The sequence below is a fragment of the Ornithodoros turicata genome, chromosome 2 (genome assembly GCF_037126465.1).
Source record: "Ornithodoros turicata isolate Travis chromosome 2, ASM3712646v1, whole genome shotgun sequence".
NCBI lineage: Eukaryota > Metazoa > Arthropoda > Arachnida > Ixodida > Argasidae > Ornithodoros > Ornithodoros turicata.
The window spans coordinates 62,191,239-62,212,732 of NC_088202.1; the positions used below are offsets into that span (position 1 = coordinate 62,191,239).

At 47.0% G+C, this 21,494-nt stretch overlaps 1 protein-coding gene and 1 long non-coding RNA gene across 4 annotated transcripts in view; one reads left to right on the forward strand and one right to left on the reverse strand.

The window, feature by feature from the left end:
* Positions 1–21,494, forward strand: part of LOC135385487 (complement C3-like) — a 290,804-nt gene that overhangs the window by 158,151 nt on the left and 111,159 nt on the right. For all 3 annotated transcript variants that reach the window (XM_064614824.1, XM_064614823.1, XM_064614825.1), the window contains 5 exons: positions 7,239–7,408; positions 12,152–12,310; positions 17,326–17,430; positions 18,538–18,598; positions 19,378–19,429. In XM_064614824.1, coding sequence (XP_064470894.1) covers positions 7,239–7,408; positions 12,152–12,310; positions 17,326–17,430; positions 18,538–18,598; positions 19,378–19,429 — 547 coding nt within the window. The remainder of the gene's footprint in view (positions 1–7,238; positions 7,409–12,151; positions 12,311–17,325; positions 17,431–18,537; positions 18,599–19,377; positions 19,430–21,494) is intronic.
* LOC135383611 (uncharacterized) lies at positions 2,071–2,735 on the reverse strand. The gene is made up of 2 exons (XR_010419967.1): positions 2,484–2,735; positions 2,071–2,202 (listed from the first exon to the last, which is right to left on the reverse strand). It is a non-coding gene; the product is annotated as an uncharacterized LOC135383611 (long non-coding RNA).

Sequence of the window (21,494 nt, forward strand, 5' to 3'; positions counted from 1 at the left end):
AAAAATATCATGTATTCACCATTCTATTCCCTCTCAAGCGGTATAAATTTTGTAGGGAATAAAAACATCTAAGAACCATAGCGGAGCGAAAAGGCGACACATGGTACGCAGTGACATCTCACAGGCGTACGGCTGGATTAATACACCGCAGGTGTGCGCTAACGTCTGTATATCCACGTCACCATTTATTTCCCGCGTTCCCATATGCAGGAGAATGATCCCTAGTAGTTTATTGCGCCGTCACCGTGTAGGCGTGTTTAAATTTTTTAAACTATATGAGATCTAACGCCAAAAGGCCAAGATGCTGCTGCCAGCCTTCCGGCTCTTTCCTTGCATTTCGCTTCGCTTTGAATTCATCCGCCACCTATCACGCGTCAACGCATCTTTGACGAACATACGTCCGGCTTCCAAAGCCACGTCTTGGGAGGTCGTTTTCATTAGGTCTGTCGCCGGAGCGCTGTACTTTACAACCTAACACTTCCTTTCCTGTGTGCTTCGTAGACGTGCTAACGAATATGACCTTGCCAGGTTACCTTGTGGCTACTAATCACCAGGGGAGAGGGTCGAGCTTGAACAAACGCGTGTTCTTGGTTGTGTCCAAAGTGAAGGCTCCAAACCATTCCGTGTCCCTGTTCGATATAGTATCATGTTTCGACTTGTCCACAGTACGGAACGTGCCTATTGTGCGGATTACGCACGACGACATCTTAGGAGGATCTACAAGCAGCGCGGCTTCGTGTCTGTTTCATGCCTCGACATCGATGCACTGAAGCAACTCCTCGGCTCGGATCGCAGTGCTGCAGTCAATGATGAAGACTAGTTGTGCAAGAACTACGCAAGGTATTTCCGTTCAGCTATAGCTGAACTTTCTCAGTGGTCTCCTCCCACATCTCCACCAGACGCAGTGTACGTTCAGAGCGCAGAAATTGTTGCTGAAAATTAATTAGAGTATTTCCACTGCGAATATTGATGTCACTCCACTGCGGAATCCAACGGCAGTAAAACGGGAACGAGTAGCGCCGTACGTTTCGCGTAAAAAGAAAGAAGTTGGCAACGCACTAAGCAAGGCAATAAGCCGCAAAATCAGTGAGGCATTTAATGTGGATGAGCTTGCGACGTCCGATGCAAGTTGTTCGAGCTGCTCTTACATATGTACAAAATATTAGGAGCGCGTACCAGAAGTGCACTTCGCATCAACAGCGGTGTCAACTCCTAACACTTCTTCATGAAAGCATGACAAAGAAAGAAGCGTTGAGACTAAACCCAGAAGCCACAAAATACGTCATAGAGAAATCAAGAGCTCTAAGGGCGAAGCACGTAGTGTGGGCAATGCCCGAGAAGTACACGGGACACCCTGTCAGCGAGGCTGACGTAGTTACTGCGCTGAAATACTATCTCCAAGACGAGATGGACTGTACTGTCCAAAGCCCTAACAAGAAGGATGTTATCCACGTACTGGAAGACGGCGAGAGAGTGGCTGTGAGGAAAAGTTTTATGACACGCATCATACGTGAAACCTTTAACCTGTTTAAAAGCGCTCATCCGTGTATGAAGATGGGAATAACGAAGTTTTATACACTCCGGCCCAAGTTGGTGCAGACAGTCCCACGTCAACAGCAGTGTGTGTGCTCGTATTGTGCGAATTTCGACTTGGTCATCGCAGGTATCAACAGTGCTTCATCCGCGCAGCTAAAGGGAGAGGACCTAAAGACGATGTCTTTGTGTGATGAGCCACAAGATGTCTGCTTTTCCCAAGACTGCACAGGTTGCGCAGGGGCCAAAAAGATTTCTCTGCGGAAATTGAAGATACAGCGGGACGACGACGTTAATCTAGCAGTCTGGGAAAATGGAGACCTCGCAACGAAGACGCTAAAAGCACCACAATTTCTTAAGGAAGTCAGGAAATGCACCGCTGTTTACATCAAGCACGAACACATACGCAACGTCCAGAGGAATGCCATCTGGAACGAAAAACATCTTGTCGAACGACGTCATGTCGTGTTGCACTTTGATTTTGCCGAAAACTGGTCAGTGAATCTATCAAGCGAGGTCCAAGGACGGTACTGGAAAACAGATCAAATTTCTTTATTCACTTGCATGGCAACAACACCTGTGTCGACAACGAGCTTCGCAACGGTGAGCGACGACATGTCCCATGACACGGCGCACGCACTTCTAGCTCTGGACAGGATAGTTGAGGCCCTGGAAGAAATTCTACCTGTGTTCACGCATCTCATCTATATCTCAGACGGTGCAGCTGCTCACTTCAAGAATAGGTATCAGCTGTACGAGATGACGAAGAACAGGCTGCTAGTGAGGTGGTTGTATTCTGCTAGTGGTGACGCCAAAAAAATTGCGATGGTGTTGGCGGTTCTTTGAAACATATGGCAAGCTTACACAACCTGCGGTGTACAGCTGCTGCAGCTATTCGAACACCTGCTGATTTCGTCCGTGCTCTCAAAGAGAAAAATCACTCAACGCACCTGCTGGAAATTCCGTCGAGCGACATCACGGTGTTCCGAGAAGCAAGAAAGGGGAGGAGTGGGGGACGGTCCGTCCCGTCGCAGGCATTCGTTCCTCCCACGTGTGGTATAAGAAATGGAATAGTGGGTTCGACAATGAAGACGTCCTGCCAGCAAGACCCGTCATCGACAATGTATCCGCCTGAGTGATTGGGCCTGGCTTCAGGATCCGAACATTCCGTAGTCCAGACCCGCTGGTTCGTGATGCATGCAGTTCATCTACTTCAATTTTGTGATCTTCTGCCAGTGAAATCATAGACTCACGAGCCATGAGCCTCGTGATGTCCAGTGCCACCTTGTACGTGTCATGTGAAATACATTTTGTACGAGTAAAATACATGTAAAGAATAAATACTAAATAGCTGTCTGTCAACCTGTGTCCTCTTAACGTGATATCTCGTGACTGCGGAAATGGAAATACGCCCGACGGTACAACAAACAGTTTGGGATTATTCGCTTGCATGTAGGAACGCAGGAAATAAATGGTAACGTGGATATACAGACGTTAGCGCACGCCTGCGGTGTATTAATCCAGCCGTACGCCTGTGAGATGTCACTGCGTACCATGTGTCGCCTTTTCGCTCCGCTATGTTTGTCAAATGTTTTTAGTCCCTACAAAATTTATACCGCTTGAAAGGCAATAGAATGATTAATACATGATATTTTTTTAGAAAATTAAAGGTGGGGTTTTCGAGAAATCGATCCGTGAAGTCGGCGTATTTTTCGATGGTGATCCCAGTTTGCTCCCTCATACCGCCTTAGCTTTATCATTCACAATCTTTAACAGCATACCGTTAGAAAGAGCACTTAATGGGATATCTTTCAGTGTAAAAATCACTTTTATCTAATGTCCACTTCCCCGACAGGAAGGCGACAAAATTCACGCAAAAACGCGCTCTACGGCGTTTTTTGTGATTTTTTTTCTCACGCGAAAGGGCGGTAGTAGGTATCAGCGTATGCCACACAGTTACAGTCCAGTATGTAGAGAACGGGTAGAAAAAACGTCGTCCCCGTCACTTGAACGGAGGGCGCATAGGGTTGTCTCAAACTTCGGCCCGAATGCTCCGTCGTGCGCTCCGATGAGGCACCGTCGTGCGCGCTTCAATTTTTTTCTCGGCATCCGCTCCAATTTGAAGTTCGAGATTTGTGCCAATGTTCATCACAAAGGTGTGGCTTTCACACAAAAAATATGTAGCAAAATCGAAGGACCTCGACGGACGGGCTTGCCTGAATTGAGATGAAATCACCCTTTTGACAAAATTCTAGACCATGTTTTTCCTCAGGCTGGTGTATCCCCAGATCGGGAAAGGTGCAAGTAGTTTCAGTGTTCCCTGTTCCCATCCTATAATGAATTGCGAAGCTTCATCGGACATTGCTCATATTTCCAGAGTTCCCATATATACGAGGGTTCGCCGACATCAATATCCCTCATAGTTCACTAAATTACGTGAAGATGCGATATTCCTCTGGTCGCCTCAGCGTGCAACAGCCTTTTTCTCTCTTGAATAATGCTCTCACGTCTGCATTCGCCTTATTCCATTTCGACCCAACCACTCCGACGGAGCCCCACACGGTTGCTAGCGGAAAGGGTATAGTTGCAGCCCTGCTGGAAAGCCACTGGCATTCTCCTACGGTAGTTGAACAGTCTGCGCGAAACAATTCAACAAGCGAAAAGGAATTCCTCGCTGTCGAGAGTCAAGAAATTTCGCCCGTATCTGGGCGTACGCCCCTTCGCTCTCGTCATCGATCACAACGCCCTCTGCTAGTTCACCTTCATGATGGGACCCTCTCGGCGCTTAGATCTTTTATCAAGCGTACGACATCACCACCAAATATAAATCCGGGAAGACTCATGTGATGCGGACGCGCTGTTCCGTTGTCCCATCCAGGGCACCAACGTCAAATCTGTCGCTGTCGCCGAATACGGGAGCATGTGTCTCCTTTTACGCTTCTCGAACTCGTGTTCTTGCGCATCGAACAACTCAACGATCCGGATTTCAACTGCATCATAATACATAACCTGGAACAGACTCCTACTTCATCCGACAAAAAGCTCATCAGAGAGTGCAAAAAATACACACTAGTAGACGGAGTTTTCTACAAGAGAGATAATGGAGATTACAATCCTGATGACGATCATGTTATCCTTGTAGTCCGAAAGACGCTCCGCTTTCATGTTTAAAGGCCCTCCACGACAACGTTACCGCCATAGCTCTCCATTTCGGACCTCGAAACTAAAGATCACAGTCATCTGATGAGGCATGAGTTCAGCCGCGGCAACGAACTCACGTGAAGGTCGTTATGGCGTACGGTAAGCTCGATCATGCCTCATCAGATAACATCGTACCTGCTCTGTTTACAAGTGTGATTGTGATGAGATCATCACAACCATGTGATGATTCCCAAGCAGCACAATGTACTGAAAGTCGAGTGCAGTGGAGGTGGACGGGTAGGTGGACGGCCGTGAACAGACCCGTGAAGCTAAAGAACATTGATAACACACATACCGTCCACCTTCATTGCACTCAACTTTCAGTACATTGTGCTGCTTGGGTTGTGATTGCGAGTTTCGAGGCCCGAAATGCCGAGGTATGCTGCAGGATACCTGGGTTTTTACAAAACCAATGCCCGAGAACTCAGACGTTTCCCCGTAATCCGCAGCTGGCTTGCCCTCGTTGTCGTCCTGTAAGCATGCTACTGAACGACGATAAGGTGACAGGAGAGCTAACGACCGCTATAAGTTTTGTGTTCGGTTTTGGGTAGCAGAGGCCTGCTGCACCCTCATAGAGGGGAGACGTTCCCTCGCTGCTCAGGCGTACGTTCTCCAGCCGTATGTTGGCCTTGTCCTTAGGCCGGACGTCCGGCATTGCAACAATTTTCGCTGTTCTCTCCAGGCAGGAGCTACCTAGGGTTTTTGTGCTATGATTATGCTTTGAATCCTGACGAAAATTTATAACTGTCCTTCGTGTTGCGTTCTCGCTGTCGCGTGGGTCGGAATTCGGGTTGTGTCTAGTGGTGGGGGACCACTGCGTTAGAGGGTCACGCGCATAGTTCCCAACAAAGACCTAGCAAGACGGCAGGGTTATTGATTCCCTAGCGGCATCAGTACAAACTCATGCCCACATGTGGCATGACAGCTGTATTAAGTATCGCGGGGGCACCTTTTAGAGCGGTAGCTGTTAACGGGAAGGTCTCGGGAAGTCGCCGTGGCTGTATCACAAAAGACCCGGTTCCAGGTTCGGTTTCGGTTATGCAAAATAAAGTTAAAATAATTTAAACCCAATAAAAGCAGTTTTAACATACTCAGAGATGGGTACGTTGTCCCGGAAAGTATCCCGATTTTTCAGCGTTTCCTGTATCGTTTTTGTCCCGATTTTGATAATATTTTGGTGCCGCTAATCCCAGCTCTGCACATGACCACTCACTTCACAGATCGCAAGGCTGTACTCAACACTCTAAAGTAGTTGTGCATATATCGGCAATAATAAAAGTGGTGACATCCACACACAACAGCTACCGCCGAAATTTGCTTAACGCAATCCTTACCGTCCTGTACTTTTTTTTTCTTCTTTCGAACTGTTGCAAGGTCTTCTTTTAAGCGACGAGTTGACACGTATGTTAGAAGTATAGACAGCATTTTGTTAGAAACTTCCTAATATCGTTAGTATCAACTGCACGAAGGTCGCCTGCGAAATGGACTGCGCACGAGTCGTAAGTAGAGTGAACCAACTTTGCAGGTTACTACGGCGATGCAGTAGATACAGTTCATCGTCCTTTAGGTATGGGATTATGAATGTAGCAGTGGCTGATCCGAGGGAAGGAGGGGGGAGGTTGAAGCGATGGTCCCGCGACAACGATAGATTACACATTAGTTTCCCTCCCCTTCCTTCCCCAATTACGCGCTTCGATTATGAAATGCCACCCTCCTCCAAAAAAGGAAAGGAAAAAGCGCACGGGTCTACCGCCCGTGCTATGAAGTAACGAATAGGTGAGTCTCGGGCAGAGGGCACAGGAAGGTGACGAAAATATCTGCAGTGTTCTATGTGGCAAAAGAGAATGATTAATTACTGAATCCATAATCCAATTGGTAAAATTACGGACTAGAATCGTCGTTTCGGAGGTCGCTTCTTCTTTTTCATTGATGTGGAAGTTCTGACTTACATAGGTTTCGTATATGACGTGATGGTCGGGTGAGGGCTCGCCGCCTCATGATTGTCTCTTAAATGTTGTTCAAGATTCATGAGAGATTAAGCCTGGAGACTCTTGCATTTGGTTGTCACAATTTCGAACACGGTCCACATGTGTTTACGTATGTATACGAGTATACGCGAATAGATGGTGTGGCTATCGCGATTTCACACAAAATAATTCATAATAATAATAGCATTATAAATAGAACATATTTACAAATGTATGATGTATGATGTAAAACCCCGAGACTAAGGAACACGAAGGGACATATACAAACACGAAGTCTCCAACAGAGCTCACAGAGTTTTACATCATGCATCATCTTCACCAGCTCGCTTGCTTCCTAGCCATTTTTTCATTGTCATATTTCCAATTGTTTACAACATGTACAACATGTTTACAACATATACAAATAAAACATTACTAATGGCTCTCGCGGAGACCACAGCAAGGTGACTAAAATGTTAGCAATTTATTAAGCACATATACTTAAATGTTATTACTGAACTGCCTCTTTTTCTATAGATGAAAATATAAGACACATACGTGCTGCCACTAACGGGTTGATAAATGAAGCTACGGCGTATGCTATGCTGGCGTTTATCAACGAACAAGAGGACCCAAGCTACATCAGTGGGTTTACAAGGCGTCTGAATAAGCACCTCAAACTAGGAGTAGCCTTCTCGACAACGCAGGTGAGTCGTTCGAGAGAATTATCCACTTCAACTACCATTATTCTAGGGGATACTGAACGAACACGATTTAACTATGAAAACTATTACACCAAGGACCACACCTCATCAGGGATCTCTTTGGGGACACCTGTTATTTTTTCTTATAGCAATGATTTGCAAGGGTTTCTGGGCTCTGATGTTTCTGAGCAGCTGTTGTGTGCGTCTGTGCGCAGGTGATGATATTCCGTTTAGTCCATGGATGATATTAAAATTATTTCAACAGTTCAGGAAGGGAACTCTTCCTTCTCTGCACTAACTAATCGCTTACAACTGTAGTGTTTCAAACCGGACATCGTACTTTACGTTAAGAAATAACAACAACTTTATTGCGAGATGATGGATGGTGTGTTTCATTGCCAGGAGCGGTACTCTACCCCATTGCTGGTGGTGATGCGGGGGAATGAAATAATGAGCCCCTTCACATGGTTAAGAAACAAAAACTCTGTTTACATGTGTAAATCACGTTCAGAAGCGTTAACTGAAGCGAACTTAGAACAGCTGGCCTACGTAAGGAAACGCGCGAGGCTTCAAGGAGCGCTGAGGCTGGTGGTGGTGATGGTGTGGTGGTGCTGGTGAAAGGCCTCGCCGTTGTCAGCCCCACACAGTGGGCAACGTCACGACGGACGCCCTGGGGGAATGTGCATCCTGGGCCGACTTCTAAAGGAACTTTGCCGACATATGTCTGAAAGCGTCTGAGGAAAACCCAGGGAAAACGCCAGACAGCACAGCCGGCACCGGGATTCGAACCCGGGTACCTCGCACTCTCGACGTGAGGCACGTTACTCACCATTACTCGGCATAACTTACTAATGAGCATGCCCATTCAAGCTCAATATGGGCTCGAGTGAGCTGAGCATGAGTGAGCAACGGGAGAGATGAGAAGGATACGAGTGAGCATGATTGAGTGAACAAAAATATCACAACGAGCGAAATTCACGCATGAGCGTGAGTGAGCAAACAAAGAGATGAACATGAGGAAAACGCGCTCATGCAAACTCATTTATGCTCAGTGTGGTGAATGAGCTGAGCACGATGAGCTCAAATAGGGTGAACTGAGGATGAGCGAACTTGAGTAATGCTGTCGCACAGTAAAGTGAGCAGTCTGATACCACCTCCAGTACGTCTGCCCCCTCCCCTCCCCCCTACTTGCGATCTCAGCTAAACCACTGCCTTACACCTCCCATCATAACATTGCATGGTACCATTTTTACTTCACTTTACCTTACTCCTCCATTTCACTCTCACATAACCTCCCCCTCCCCCGTCACATCAGCTCAACTCTCCTCATATCAAGTTATTGTCAAACTGGAGGTCTGTGAGATAAGATGAGATAAGACGGCAAATGAGGATCGGAGGCGGCTCCGTGCGCGAGAGCGTGAGCACCCAGACAGCTCTACCAGGGACGGGAAGCTGAGCCCTAGATGAGTGAGCATGAGTGAGCAATCTGAGAGCTGATCGCAGACTGAGCGAGCGAACAATCGGAGAGCTGAGCACGAAGTGAGTGAGCACGAGGGCGGGTGAGTCACGAGTTTCGACACCTGCTACTTGCATTCAAACACCTCACAAACGCCAAATCTATTCGAACGTTTCCAAGCATTAGCCGGCAGGGTCTGTATCTCAAACCGAGCTCTCTGTTCATGTACTCCAACAGGGATGCACTCTTGAATACACCCTGCACTTTACTAGAGATAATCTCAAATTGTAGCCTATAGTGCTGTGTGCAGGAATCAACTCTAATACCGCTGTCACACGGACTAATTTAGTGTCACTTTGAACGAGTGGCACTCACACCTAGTGTCATTCGTGTGGTGTCACACGGAATCTTTTAGTGACACTCGGCGGAAAGCGCACTAGCGATTTAGTGAGTTCCACAAACTCACTTCACTTCTCGGCGGCCCGAGTGCGTAGCCTCGACAGCAGGCTTTGACGTTCGAGTTAAGATATTAAAGCAACGCGAAAGGCCCAGCCAGCCATAATATTTTTAAACTAGCATTTTCAATACCACATTTATTTACTTTTAGTACAGGGTAACATTCTGCCGAACGAAGATGTAATTACTATCGTTAACAGCGTGTTAAGAGCTACTCAGTGAGGTAATCTGTCCGGGGCCAGATTTATTGTTGTTATACGGAGTACCAGAAACGGAGCAACGTTGATACTCAGTACGCATTTGTGTCATGTCGGAATATAAAGGAGCGGAATCAAATTTCTAAATCAAAGAAAAACATGCTTACGACGGGACTGTAGTGCACGTCTAAAAATTTTGCCGCCGTTCATTCTCATTTATCATCATCGGTATCATAGTTTAGTGACACATACTTGAGCCGTGTAACAACAATGTGGTGAAAGTGACATTCGCTTGCGAATAGTGCACTTCACGAAAACCGCACTAAATTGGCAAAATGGCAATAAATCATAAATGTATATTTTACTTAGCACACATGTTTTGGTCAGCATAACCATCAGCGGAAGACGACTAAAAAACCCTAACGCATAAAGTAATTGCTCCGTACAGATGCAAAATTTTCGGTAGTTTTGGGCTGCGGAAATATAAGAAACGGCTGCTTCGAATTTGCTTTCGAAGAATAATGGAAATGAACCGGAAAACAAGTTTGAAGTATAAATAAATAAGCTATACAATTAAAAAGGAGAATAGCCTTTACGCGGTCTAAGTAAAAAGTATCCATAAATAATCCAATAATCCAATAAATGATCCATGTATAGACATTGTGTATTTCTATACACTTTCTACAGACAGATTTATATACACAACTTATCGAGAAGTTGTGTATACACATGTGTGTGTAGAACATGAGAGTGTGCGAAACTACGTGTGTAGCAAGTGCATGGGCATAGTGTATAAAGACATAGTGATTATCTACGGATTCGTGTGCTGAGATTAATCAATGTTCGTGGGATATGGTGACATTCGCAAAAGTCTTCGAAAATACTGAAAATTAATTTATTGGAAGAGATTACAGCTACAATGGCGTCCCAGGTCTGTTTACATGGCCCCTGGAATCATCTTAGCCACGCGTCTTATGCTGTATCGCGTGCTGGTGTCAAAGGCTCTCTATCCATCGTGCAAAACATTCGTTGGAAGGCACGGCAAGCAAGCTCGTGGGACCGAACTGCGAGGGGTGTTCAAGTCAAACCGGGACTTTTCATTTTTCGCAAAAGTAAAATGAACTTACAGGCGAGAAATTAGTTTTATTTTTCAACGTAATATCCAGCTGCGCTAATGCACTTGTCCCAGCGTTTCACCAGGGCTTGGATGCCAGCAGCGTAGAAATCATTACCGGCGCGTAGCAGCCATGATCGGACCGCATTCTTGACCTCGTCGTCGCAGCTGAAGTGGCGGCCCCCAAGGAACACCTTCAGTGGCCCGAAGAGATGGAAATCGCTGGGGTCGAGGTCTGGACTGTAAGGGGGATGTGGCAGCAACTCCCAACCAAGTTTCTGTAAGGTGCGTGTCGTGAGATGCGCAGTATGCGGGCGTGCATTGTCCTGTAGGAGGAGGACTCCTTTGGTGATGAGGCCAGGCCGATTTTGCTTCAGCGCGTTATGCATATCCATGAGAACCTGGAAGTAATATGCACTATTGATGGGGCTACCACTGTGCAGAAAATCAACATGAACAACGCCAGCCTTGTACCAGAAAACCGTGGCCATGATCTTACCCGCAGACGGGGTGCTTCGGAACTTCTTGGGAGCTGGCGAGCTCGGATGCTTCCACTGTTTGTATGCGCGTTTAGACTCAGGAGTGAAATGGTGCACCCACGTTTCATCGCACGTGATGAGCCGATCAATGAACGGCTGTCCTTCAGCGTCGAAACGTTACCTTGGCTCTTGGGAGATTTCCAGTCTTCTCTGCCGGTCAAACACGGAGAGCTGCCTCGGGACCCAACGGGCACTCACTTTCCGAAACTGGAGGTGTTCATGAATGATAGTGTTCAGCGTTCCCAAAGAAATGTCTGTCTTTCGAGCCAGTTCGAGACATGTTATCCGTCCGTACTTGAGGATCAGGCGCTCCACAAGTTGGATGTTCTCAGGAACTCTGACACTGGGCTCTGAGCCGCCCCGGCCGGCATCGTCCTGCTCTGATGTACGGCCGTCTCGGAACCGTTTGTACCACTCAAACGCTTTGCTGCTGCTAAGTGTATCGTGGCCATACTGAGCCTGAAGTCGTCTGTGAATTTCAGATCACTTTACGCCTTCATTCAGGAGAAACTTCATGACAATTCGCTGTTCGATGTGCGCGCTCACCTCGTTGTCGGCCATCTTGTCCAGCACGTGTCTTCTGTTTTGCACAAACTTTGGACCACCACGTGGTGAACGCGGAGGCCTGTCGGGTGTGAAAATGACGAAACAGAAGTAGCGCGAGCCATTTGTACACTCAGGGGACAGAAAGTCCCGGTTTGACTTGAACACCCCTCGTACACATGATATATGATAGATATGTTGTCCTCGTTTCTTAATATATTTTGCCTGAACTTCGAAAGAGTTTGAGGATTTTTTTTCAACACCGAGGGAAAGGGAAGAAACTGGTTGTTCCCCAATTTTTCCGTTCTCTTTTTCCGATGCCTCGCAGCTGTACTCCTGGGACTACCTAAGCGAGAAATATGCAGGCATTTTTCAGAACGCAAAAGAAAGTCATTTCGTTTACCACATTCCAGATGTATTGCAAAATTGTTATTTTTACAGGAAACAGTTGTGGGCATGCAAGCACTCGCATACTATGCCGCTTACACCAAGTGGAATAAGGTGGACCTTACAATTGACGTCACTTTGCTGGGCAACCCAGATTTCAAAGAGACGATATCGGTGCAGCAAGACACTAGCCACATCCTCAAAAATCTTGAAGTGAGTACAACAGCACAGGGCACTTTATTTAGGTGAAAATGGCGACAATTTAGCGGGGCTTCATGGCGACAGGCGTTGCCCTACTCACATCTTACACACATTATACGGTAGTTTAGGGAACGGAAGAATAACAAAGCTAACAGTGGTGAATAAAGTATCACATTGTGTATAACGGTAAGGATTCCTTCAGGGAAGGTTCCTTTTGTCTATGGGCTGTGACACTAGCTTTGTGAGGCTGGGGTATCGGAAGTGTGAGGACCTGGAAGGTTAGAAAGAGTGAGGCGGCCCCTCTCCGTCTCCAACATGCGTAACGCGACGCGGCACCACCGACGCCTCAAAAGTGTGTTAGAGAAATGCTGTCGCGTTTAATAGTTGGGAGCAGATTTATACTTAAGATGAGACAGACTATGTGTGCGGCGACATGCTGCACGTACCGAAGGCTATGACTGCGGATTATTTGGACCAGCTCAGATCCTTTACCGTGCGCCGCAGCTCTTCGACACATGATGCTGGAAGCTTCCCCGGCAAGTTCACTTCCCCGGTATTGCCACGATCCTCGGCTGGCATCGAGTCTGAGGTGTGCTTCCGTGGTATGTGTCCGAGTAGTTCTTTGTTATATGTTTGATATTTGTTACGTGGCATAATAATGAACCAGCGGGTGTGAAGGAGCTAGACTCTAAACCCAATGGCGGGTACGTGCAATCTGATCAACTGGCACATTTTTAACAAAATGTGCCGGATTATTACAAGAGGCCCGCGGTGCCTGTAAAAGCTGTAGGTACTCCGTACCCCCTGAAGCAACTGGTACGGCATCCCTGCTGACGTCAGGAGCCACACTGCACCGGACGTTTTCAGGGTTACTCGTACCCCTAATACCCAACACGCATTGTGCCTTTCGAGTTTCCCCGCAGAAAGATGGCCTCCACCCTTCGCAAAAAAAGAAAAGAAGAAAGAAAACGCACCAAGGACATCGAACATGCTACACTAAATTTTATTAGTGTGTGCATACCTTTAAATTGACATCCAGTACATCATCGTTTGCCGAATGAAAAGCATACACGGTTCACTTAGCTCCGAAGATCAAAGAGTGGTATTAAACGGTAGGAGCAACTTATTTATTTACACATGGTGACAAGTCTTTCGTGCACAAGACTGCAGTTCTTCAGGTTACAAAAATATGAAAATGGTACAGGAACATATATATAGTTGACGGGGGAGTTTTGGTATGAGAGGGTAACAGGGTTATGAAAAGGATGCAAATACAGGTAAAAATGAAAAGAACATAAATACAAACGAAGAGGTATCAGAAGCTGTTATCAGAGGTATCAGAAGAAGGTGTCAGAAGGGATACCACTGTTATAACCCGATTCAAGGAAAACGATTTTGAGGTCTGTATCCAAAGCGTGTCCAGGGAGGTTAAAATGTGTAGAAGCTGGTGTAGTATGGTTGTTAACAATATCGGACTTATGGCCGTAAAACCTTTCCCTCGTGGTGTTCGAAGTTTGTCCGATATACTGAATACAGCATTTAGTGCACATAATAAGGTAACATATGTTAAAAGAGTTGCAGTGCAACCCCTGTCGATTTCGAAAGTAAAATAATTTTAGGTGCTCGAGATAAATGTACATGGGCTAATGAAATGACATGTTTGGCAGCGTTTGTTACCACAAGGGGAACAACCAGGATTTGGTCGGGATAGACGGGATGAAACTAGTAGGTTACGAATGTTACGTGATCGGCGGAATGTGATATTGGGGGGAGCAGGAAAGATTAATTTAAGTCTTTCGTCGCTGTGAAGTGTGTTGAGGTGGCGGGTGAAGATGGATCCTGCGCCACTCAGTGCTTTGTTATAGGCGGTAACGAAGGATAAGAGATTTTGTTGCTGCCGCGGTTCATGTAAAAGTAATTGATCCCGATCTAGAGATTTGCACTTGGAGAGAGCATTGTTTAAAAGGTTGGGAGGGTAATTTCGTTTTCTAAAATCGTTCGACATTTCTTCAGCGCATGCCTCAAAATCTTCTGGGTTACAGCATATCCGTTTTAGACGTGTGAATTGACCAAATGGGATGTTCCTTTTCTGAGTATTAGGATGGCAGCTGTCAAAATGAAGGTACTGGCGTTTGTCAGTGGGTTTCTTGTATAGGGACCAGCTTACCAGACTGTATAGAGACAGTCACGTTTAGAAAATTCACTGATGCTTGAGAAAAGTCACAAGTGAACTTGATGGAATCTTTTCATGGGGCAATTTGAAGAAAAAAACATTAGCATCCTCCCCGATCAAACCTTTAGTCTTCTTGAGGTACATTGACGACATTTTTATCGTATGGTCGGGTGACGAACCATCCTTAATTGCGTTTTTCGAGCATTTGAACTCCGTACATCAGGCCATCAAGTTCACTTATGACTTTTCTCAAGCATCAGTGAATTTTCTAGACGTGACTGTCTCTATACAGTGTGGTAAGCTGGTCACGAGCCTGTACAAGAAACCCACTGACAAACGCCAGTACCTTCATTTTGACAGCTACCATCCTAATACTGAACCGCGGCAGCAACAAAATCCCTTATCCTTCGTTACCGCCTATAACACAGCGCTGAGTGGCACAGGATCCATCTTCACCGGCCACCTCAACATACTTCACAGCGACGAAAAACGCTGCCAAACATGTCATTTCATTAGCCCATGTGCATTTATCTCGAGCACCTCAAATTATTTTACTTTCGAAATCCGACAGGGGTTGCACTGCAACTCTTTTAACATATGTTACCTTATTATGTGCACTAAATGCTGTATTCAGTATATTGGAGAAACCTCGAACACCATGAGGGAAAGGTTTCACGGCCATAAGTCCGATATTGTTAATAACCATACTACACCCGTTTCTACACATTTTAACCTCCCTGGACACGCTTTGGATACAGACCTCAAAATCGTTATCCTTGAATCGGGTTATAACACTGACATGAAGCGCAAAAATCGCGAATCCTTTTTAATCGCAAAATTTCAGTCTCTGAAGCCGCACGGGTTGAACATCCACGCAGGCCCACTACAAATATTTAACCCGGAAATATCATTTCTCGCGTAAAATAGAATAAAATAATGATAAACGCGCACACACGCAAACTGTAAAACAAATCTCCATTTTTCTTTCCATATTCTTTTCGTTTGACTCACTCCTGAGACAACTTCTGTCTTCACGTTCTCAGGGTCCACTGGTCACCTTTGTCCTCATTAGGTCGCCGTAACCCCCTTTTTATCCCTAATTCCTGGAACGTCACCTATACATGCGTTCTCGTTTCCTGTATAAGCCTTTGGACTCGCGTTATGTTGCGCTTCTGATACCCCTTCGTTTGTATTTATGTTCTTTTCATTTTTACCTGTATTTGCATCCTTTCCATAACCCTGTTACCCTCTCATACCAACACTCTCCCGTCAATTGTATATATGTTCCTGTACCATTTTCATATTTTTGTAACCTGAAGAAGTGCAGTCTCGTGCACGAAAGACTTGTTACCATGTGTAAATAAATAAGTTGCTCCTACCGTTTAATATCACTCTTTGTTCTACACAACACCGGCAACTTGACATCGCCTATTTTTCTGCCTTCGGCTGGCTCCGAAGCACACATATGGAGCACACCTTGCATGGACACACAACTCATCCGATGCATCAGGCAGTCCTCGAAACTTCGAACAGGCAGTCACCGTAAAGGTCAATCAAGACCACCATTAGTGACGAATGCGACAGTTCCTCAAACGAAATGGCCGATGAACGATTGTCCAAGGAAGTGGCACGAGACACGTTTCGATGTGAGAAGCAGTTGCAATTTTGCACACATACGTGTGACCGTTGAGACAGGGAACTATCTGCAAAGAAACCGAAGTTAATATCAGGCTCGCAGTCTTCAAACGTGAAAGCTGGTACAGTAGACCATTTTGTAACTCATGCATCGCAATCAATACAGTCCCAAGGCGATATGGAATGAAATTTAAAAAAATTAGCCTCACTTGTAGTGTACACCGTCTCTTCACCCGTGTAGCCGATCCTCTCCTGCCGCCATTTGCAATAAGTTCATCAACATCTGCAAGAGAACATACTTCGATGGTTAAATACAAGTAAAACGTCGGCGTTGTACGATGATGCATCGCAGATGGGTCTCTACGTTTCTTGTACTTAAGGAAGCATTAAACCTAGTCAAAAGCCCGGTTGTCATCTTGTCAACAGCGAAGTTGCAATGCAGATAGCGGGTGGGAAGGCATAAAAGCGGGGAAAGCACTGCGGAAGAATACGCGATGCCTTGTCACTCCTCACCGGCGGAGCAATGTAGTACGCTCCCACATGCGCACATATTCAGCGGGCTCACGCATTATTCAACAAGCACACGAGCACACAGCTCATGAAACACACATGTTATTCAGAGGGCTCACAAACAATCTAAGAGGAAGAAAGCTGTTGGATGTCGATCTGACGGCCTTGGACCGGCTGAAATCTGTCGATGGGGACCCCTGTGCGTGCTATTTGAAAACTGTTTCGGCTGTTTCCCCACGGTTATGGCTGTATAACGGCTAAACTTTGTGAGTGAACTTTTTGAACCGGCACGTGTCCGTCGCAAGATTTAGAGTGTAGGAATGAAACGAGCAAAACAAAAATGAGGTATCGGGCCCAGCTATAGTTTAAGTCATGCTCAGCCTCCGTCAGGAAGACAACAAAACAGAAGGAGCCATTACGGCACTAGTACGACTACATTCATTTTGTCTGCTTCTGATTTGCTTAGTAAAGCACCATTTTACCGGAACGGTCTGGCAACACAGAAGCTGTCCCCACAAGTTGTAAAAAGCGGAGCATTCGAGGGTGCGCTCGTGTACATCGGCGCAATCAGTAATTTCTTCTCAGTACGTGCCACCGATATCCAGAATTGCCGCTACGCATGCCCTAATGTGACCAAATGCTGTGGGGCATATCCTTCTGCCGAGAAAAATACATAACTGTGTGAAGAGTATTGACCTGTGGATTTCAGATTCCGAACCCAGGGAGCGCTGTTTATATGAACATACGAGGCGTCGGAATTGCGATGGCCAACATTACGTACACTTTCAACAAAGACGAGGACAAGGAATGTCTGGTGAGTTTTTCTTTCGTGTGTTCCTCGACATAAAGGCGAGTAGATAGCCTTAGTCCAAAATTGTACACGAAGACACATATTTCGTCTTGTTTTGATAAATTTATGTGTCTTTCATCGGCTTATCAGTAATAGGAGGAGTACAGTGAGCAAATATAGCGGGCGCAGCAAATGACGTTCTGTTCCGCGTCACTGTCATGATAACGGTCTTTGTTCGTGCGACAATAATGTTTCGTTGAAGAACCGACCAAGCTACGGTAAGATGGGGAAATGTGAGTCGTTGCCTGATTGGTGCGACATGTCATTCCGTCGCGCGTGAAGCCAAAATGTCGAGTGCAGTATCAAGCACCGAACGAGTGCAGTACTGAAGCACGGAACCGGCCGCGAAACATCCCAACTTGTGACGATGTCCTCAGGCTCCTCGGCTTGCATCGTGGTAGAAGAGATGCGTTCCGCGTTAGTAGGCAGCATAGCGTACGATCTGCTGAATGCACACATAATGTTCCGCAAGGACTCCAAGATCATAGGCGCTGTGCACATGCGCATAAGCAATTAGGACAGAGGCCTGTGAAAATAAATCAGTTTCATGGTGCACGCGCAAATGCCCTTGATTACGCGTCTCTTTGTCATGTGTCATTTTGTTAGATAGATCGCAAGCGAAGGAGCGGACACCCGAGTCAACAACCTAACGAACTGCCTTCCTCAAAAGCGGACATCAGTTTCGGGAAGCTTGCTGGCCTTCCATAGGAGTGGAGAGGCGACCTTGCGGGATAAAGGACTCTCTGGCGCACGAAACGAACACAAAACTAAGATGGATGAGGTTAGATGAAAAGAGGGAGGGATATTTGAGCGCTAGGTGGTTTTGTTTTTCCATCTTTTTCTGTGCATCTCACGTAATCATCATCATCATCACCACGGTATGCGTAACCTCGCCGCGTGCCTGTCTTTCTGTACGAGGACCCGAGTTTGGAGATAAGCTACAAGATAATTCCCGACTTTCCGAACCATATAAGACCATGATTTCTGATACACGCACACGCCCATTACGTTTTATATCCGGCACTGCGTATTGCCTCGTTACACTCTGCCATTTTATTTTGTGAATTACAGGTTCAAATAAAGACACATGTTCGAGAATGGCAAGAAGGAAAGCGTCGAACTCCTAAGAAACGTGAGTACAACTTGCATTTTCTCAAAAGCGCGGCGCAACTTCACTTGAGACGGTTCGGTTGGTGTTCAAGCATACGTGCCTACATAAGCAAATAAAGCTTCACATACCACATGCGTGCCGCTGATGGTATGAGCCTAGCGCTAACCTTGCAGTAGCCACCATCACCCCTTTCTCAGCTCCTAATATGAGGTATGCGGTGCTGTGCTTTACCCAGTGGTGTACACAACCGGCTTCCGATGTCTTCTGCTCGCTCTCTTCCAGTGCGGCGACTACTGGAAGCACAATGAACGCGTAAACTGTAGAGTAAAGTCAGTGTATGTAGCGAAAGTAACACCATCGCGAGGGCCATATGCTATCCTGAGGTTGCTGAGCTTAACCACGCTTGGCAGAAAGACAGAAAAACCGCCTCGAATGAACCGGAATATCATATTAGTGTCAGTAGCCGACATACGCTCTGAACTTTACCAGGCCAGCCACTTTTCCTTTTATTTTCTTTTTTTTTCTTTTGTGTAGAAACGCAGTAGAACGTTCAGACTCGGTATCGGCACCTTGCACTGATATTTCGTCTCCATCCACGTGGCCTCTGTTGCTTATAACTTTGTTACGTGTGCCTCGATCGGCGGCCTCCGATGACGTAATGAGCATATCTGACATTGCTGGTAACAGTTAGGCAGTGAACCTTGTAGAAACGGTATACTGGTATTGTCCAATCTTCAGTTATCTGTATCATATCTTGTGTGGCCACCTACGTAATGCACATTTTTCCGACTCCAATGCAGGTCCCACAGGGACAGGTAGGTCTCAACCCTACATGACGGAAGTGTGTCTCAGGTATGTTTTTCCTTCATCTCTGACGTCGAACAGATATTGTGTTACCGATTTTTTCACTTTTAAAACAGAAACATAAATTTCACGTTGCTGTTAATTGCTTCATCGCAATTGCCGCCTGTAAGATATGTACGCCGATATATTGTACCATGTCACCTATGTTATGCTCTGTGCATAACGTGTGTCATAACCTACGTCGTGCACGGCGTGCTATGATGTTGGCACCATTCTTTTTGTACAAGCGGACGAGTGCCATCGAGTATGAGCATGAGTCACTAATTACGGTTCCTAATACAAAGTATTTGCTAAAGAGCGGTCAGATACACTGAACATGTTGAACAGATGGACCACTTGGAAACGATAAGATGATGAGAGCCTTAGAATCTGAAAAATTCGCCTGGTGGCTATGGGCTTGAGGGGAAGCCATCTGAGTTTATTTTCGAGACTGCAGCCGGAGAATGATGCTGTTCACCGGAGCCGGACAGGAATCGAAGTGGTGCACGCACCGGAAAAGGCGCGAGAAGAAGCGCGGGTGGTACGGATGGTGCGATCGTCTTCGGCGCCGCCACAGGAGCCCCCCACCTGGAGAAGCGGTAGCACCCAGTGAACCCTGCGGGGGCGTTTCGGCGGTAACAGGGGGGGCCCAGATGGAGGCATAGGAAGGGTGGTTTCAGTTTGGTCTAGAAAGGCGGGCTTGAGTCTTGCCTTCGCGACGACGTCCTGTCGTCGAGGGAGTTGGACGGTGAAATGGTGTTCCGAGCGAGCAAGCACGGGGTGTCCAGTGTGTGTGCGGGGTGTCCAGTACAATGTCCAGGTGGACGTGCCTGAAACGGGCGTCAGGTGGAATGAACTGCCCGGTGGGCGGATGAGTGTGCCGATGAACTTTGGCACGCTGGCACGGGATGCATGCGCGGGTCCAGTATCTGATGTCGCGATTGATGCCAGGCCAGATGTATCTGCTGGTGATGAGCTGTTGTGTCGCTCGGATGCTGGGATGGGATAGGTTGTGGAGAACGTCGAATATAAGCTTGCGGTACCGAAGAGGGATATAAGGACGTGGCGTGCCGGTGGAGGTGTCACAAGCCACAGGTCTAGAGGAGTGCGGTAGGGTGATGTCGTCGAAGCGGAGCGGAGTGGAGGTTGACGATCCAAGGGTGAGTAATTCAGGGTCGGTATCTTGAGAGGCAGCGATGTCATCCATGGAGGGAGTAGCAGCGCAGGGAAAGGTAAGGGCACCCACGGAGATTCGTGAAAGCGCGTCAGCGACGGGGTTATCCTTGGCGCTGACGTGCCTGATGTCCGAAGTGAACTCGGCGATGAAGGATAAGTGGCGAGCTACGCGCGGTGAGCGGTTGGTAGAGTTCGACGTAATGGCGGAGGTGAGCGGCTTGTGGTCAGTGCACACGAAGAAGTTACGACCTTCCAAGAAATGTTGAAAATGACGGACAGCACTATAGATGGCGAGCAGCTCCCTGCCGAAAGTGCTGTACCGTGTCTCCGGTGGGTCGAGCTTACGTGAAAAATATAAAATGGGTTGCCAGACGCCACGCAACTTCTGTTGAAGGACAGCTCCTAAAGCAATATTGGAAGCATCCACCATCAGGCATGTTGGGGAGCCTGGAATTGGATATACAAGGAGCGAGGCATTCGCCAATGCGGCTTTGATGGCGCTGAAAGCTTCGAAGGCCGAAGGTGTCCAGTCGAGGGTGGTACGCGGCGCAGCAGAAGAAAGTATCGCTTCCAGATGGTGTATGATGGCCGAGCAGCCGGGAATGAAGCGCCGGTAGAAATTGACAAGTCCAAGGAACTCACGCAGTTTGCGTTTGGTGGTGGGCTGGGGGAAGTTCCGGACTGCCTCAACCTTGCCGTCGAGGGGACGAATTCCTGCGGTGGTGACTCGGTGTCCGAGGACGTCCAGCTCGGACACGCCAAACTGGCACTTGGTAGGATTTATGACGATGCCGTACTCGTCGAGACGACGGAAAAGTTGACGGAGGTGCATCATGTGCTGTTCCTCGTCGGCGCTGGCGATGAGCAAGTCGTCGAGATACGCAAAGCAGAAGGTAAG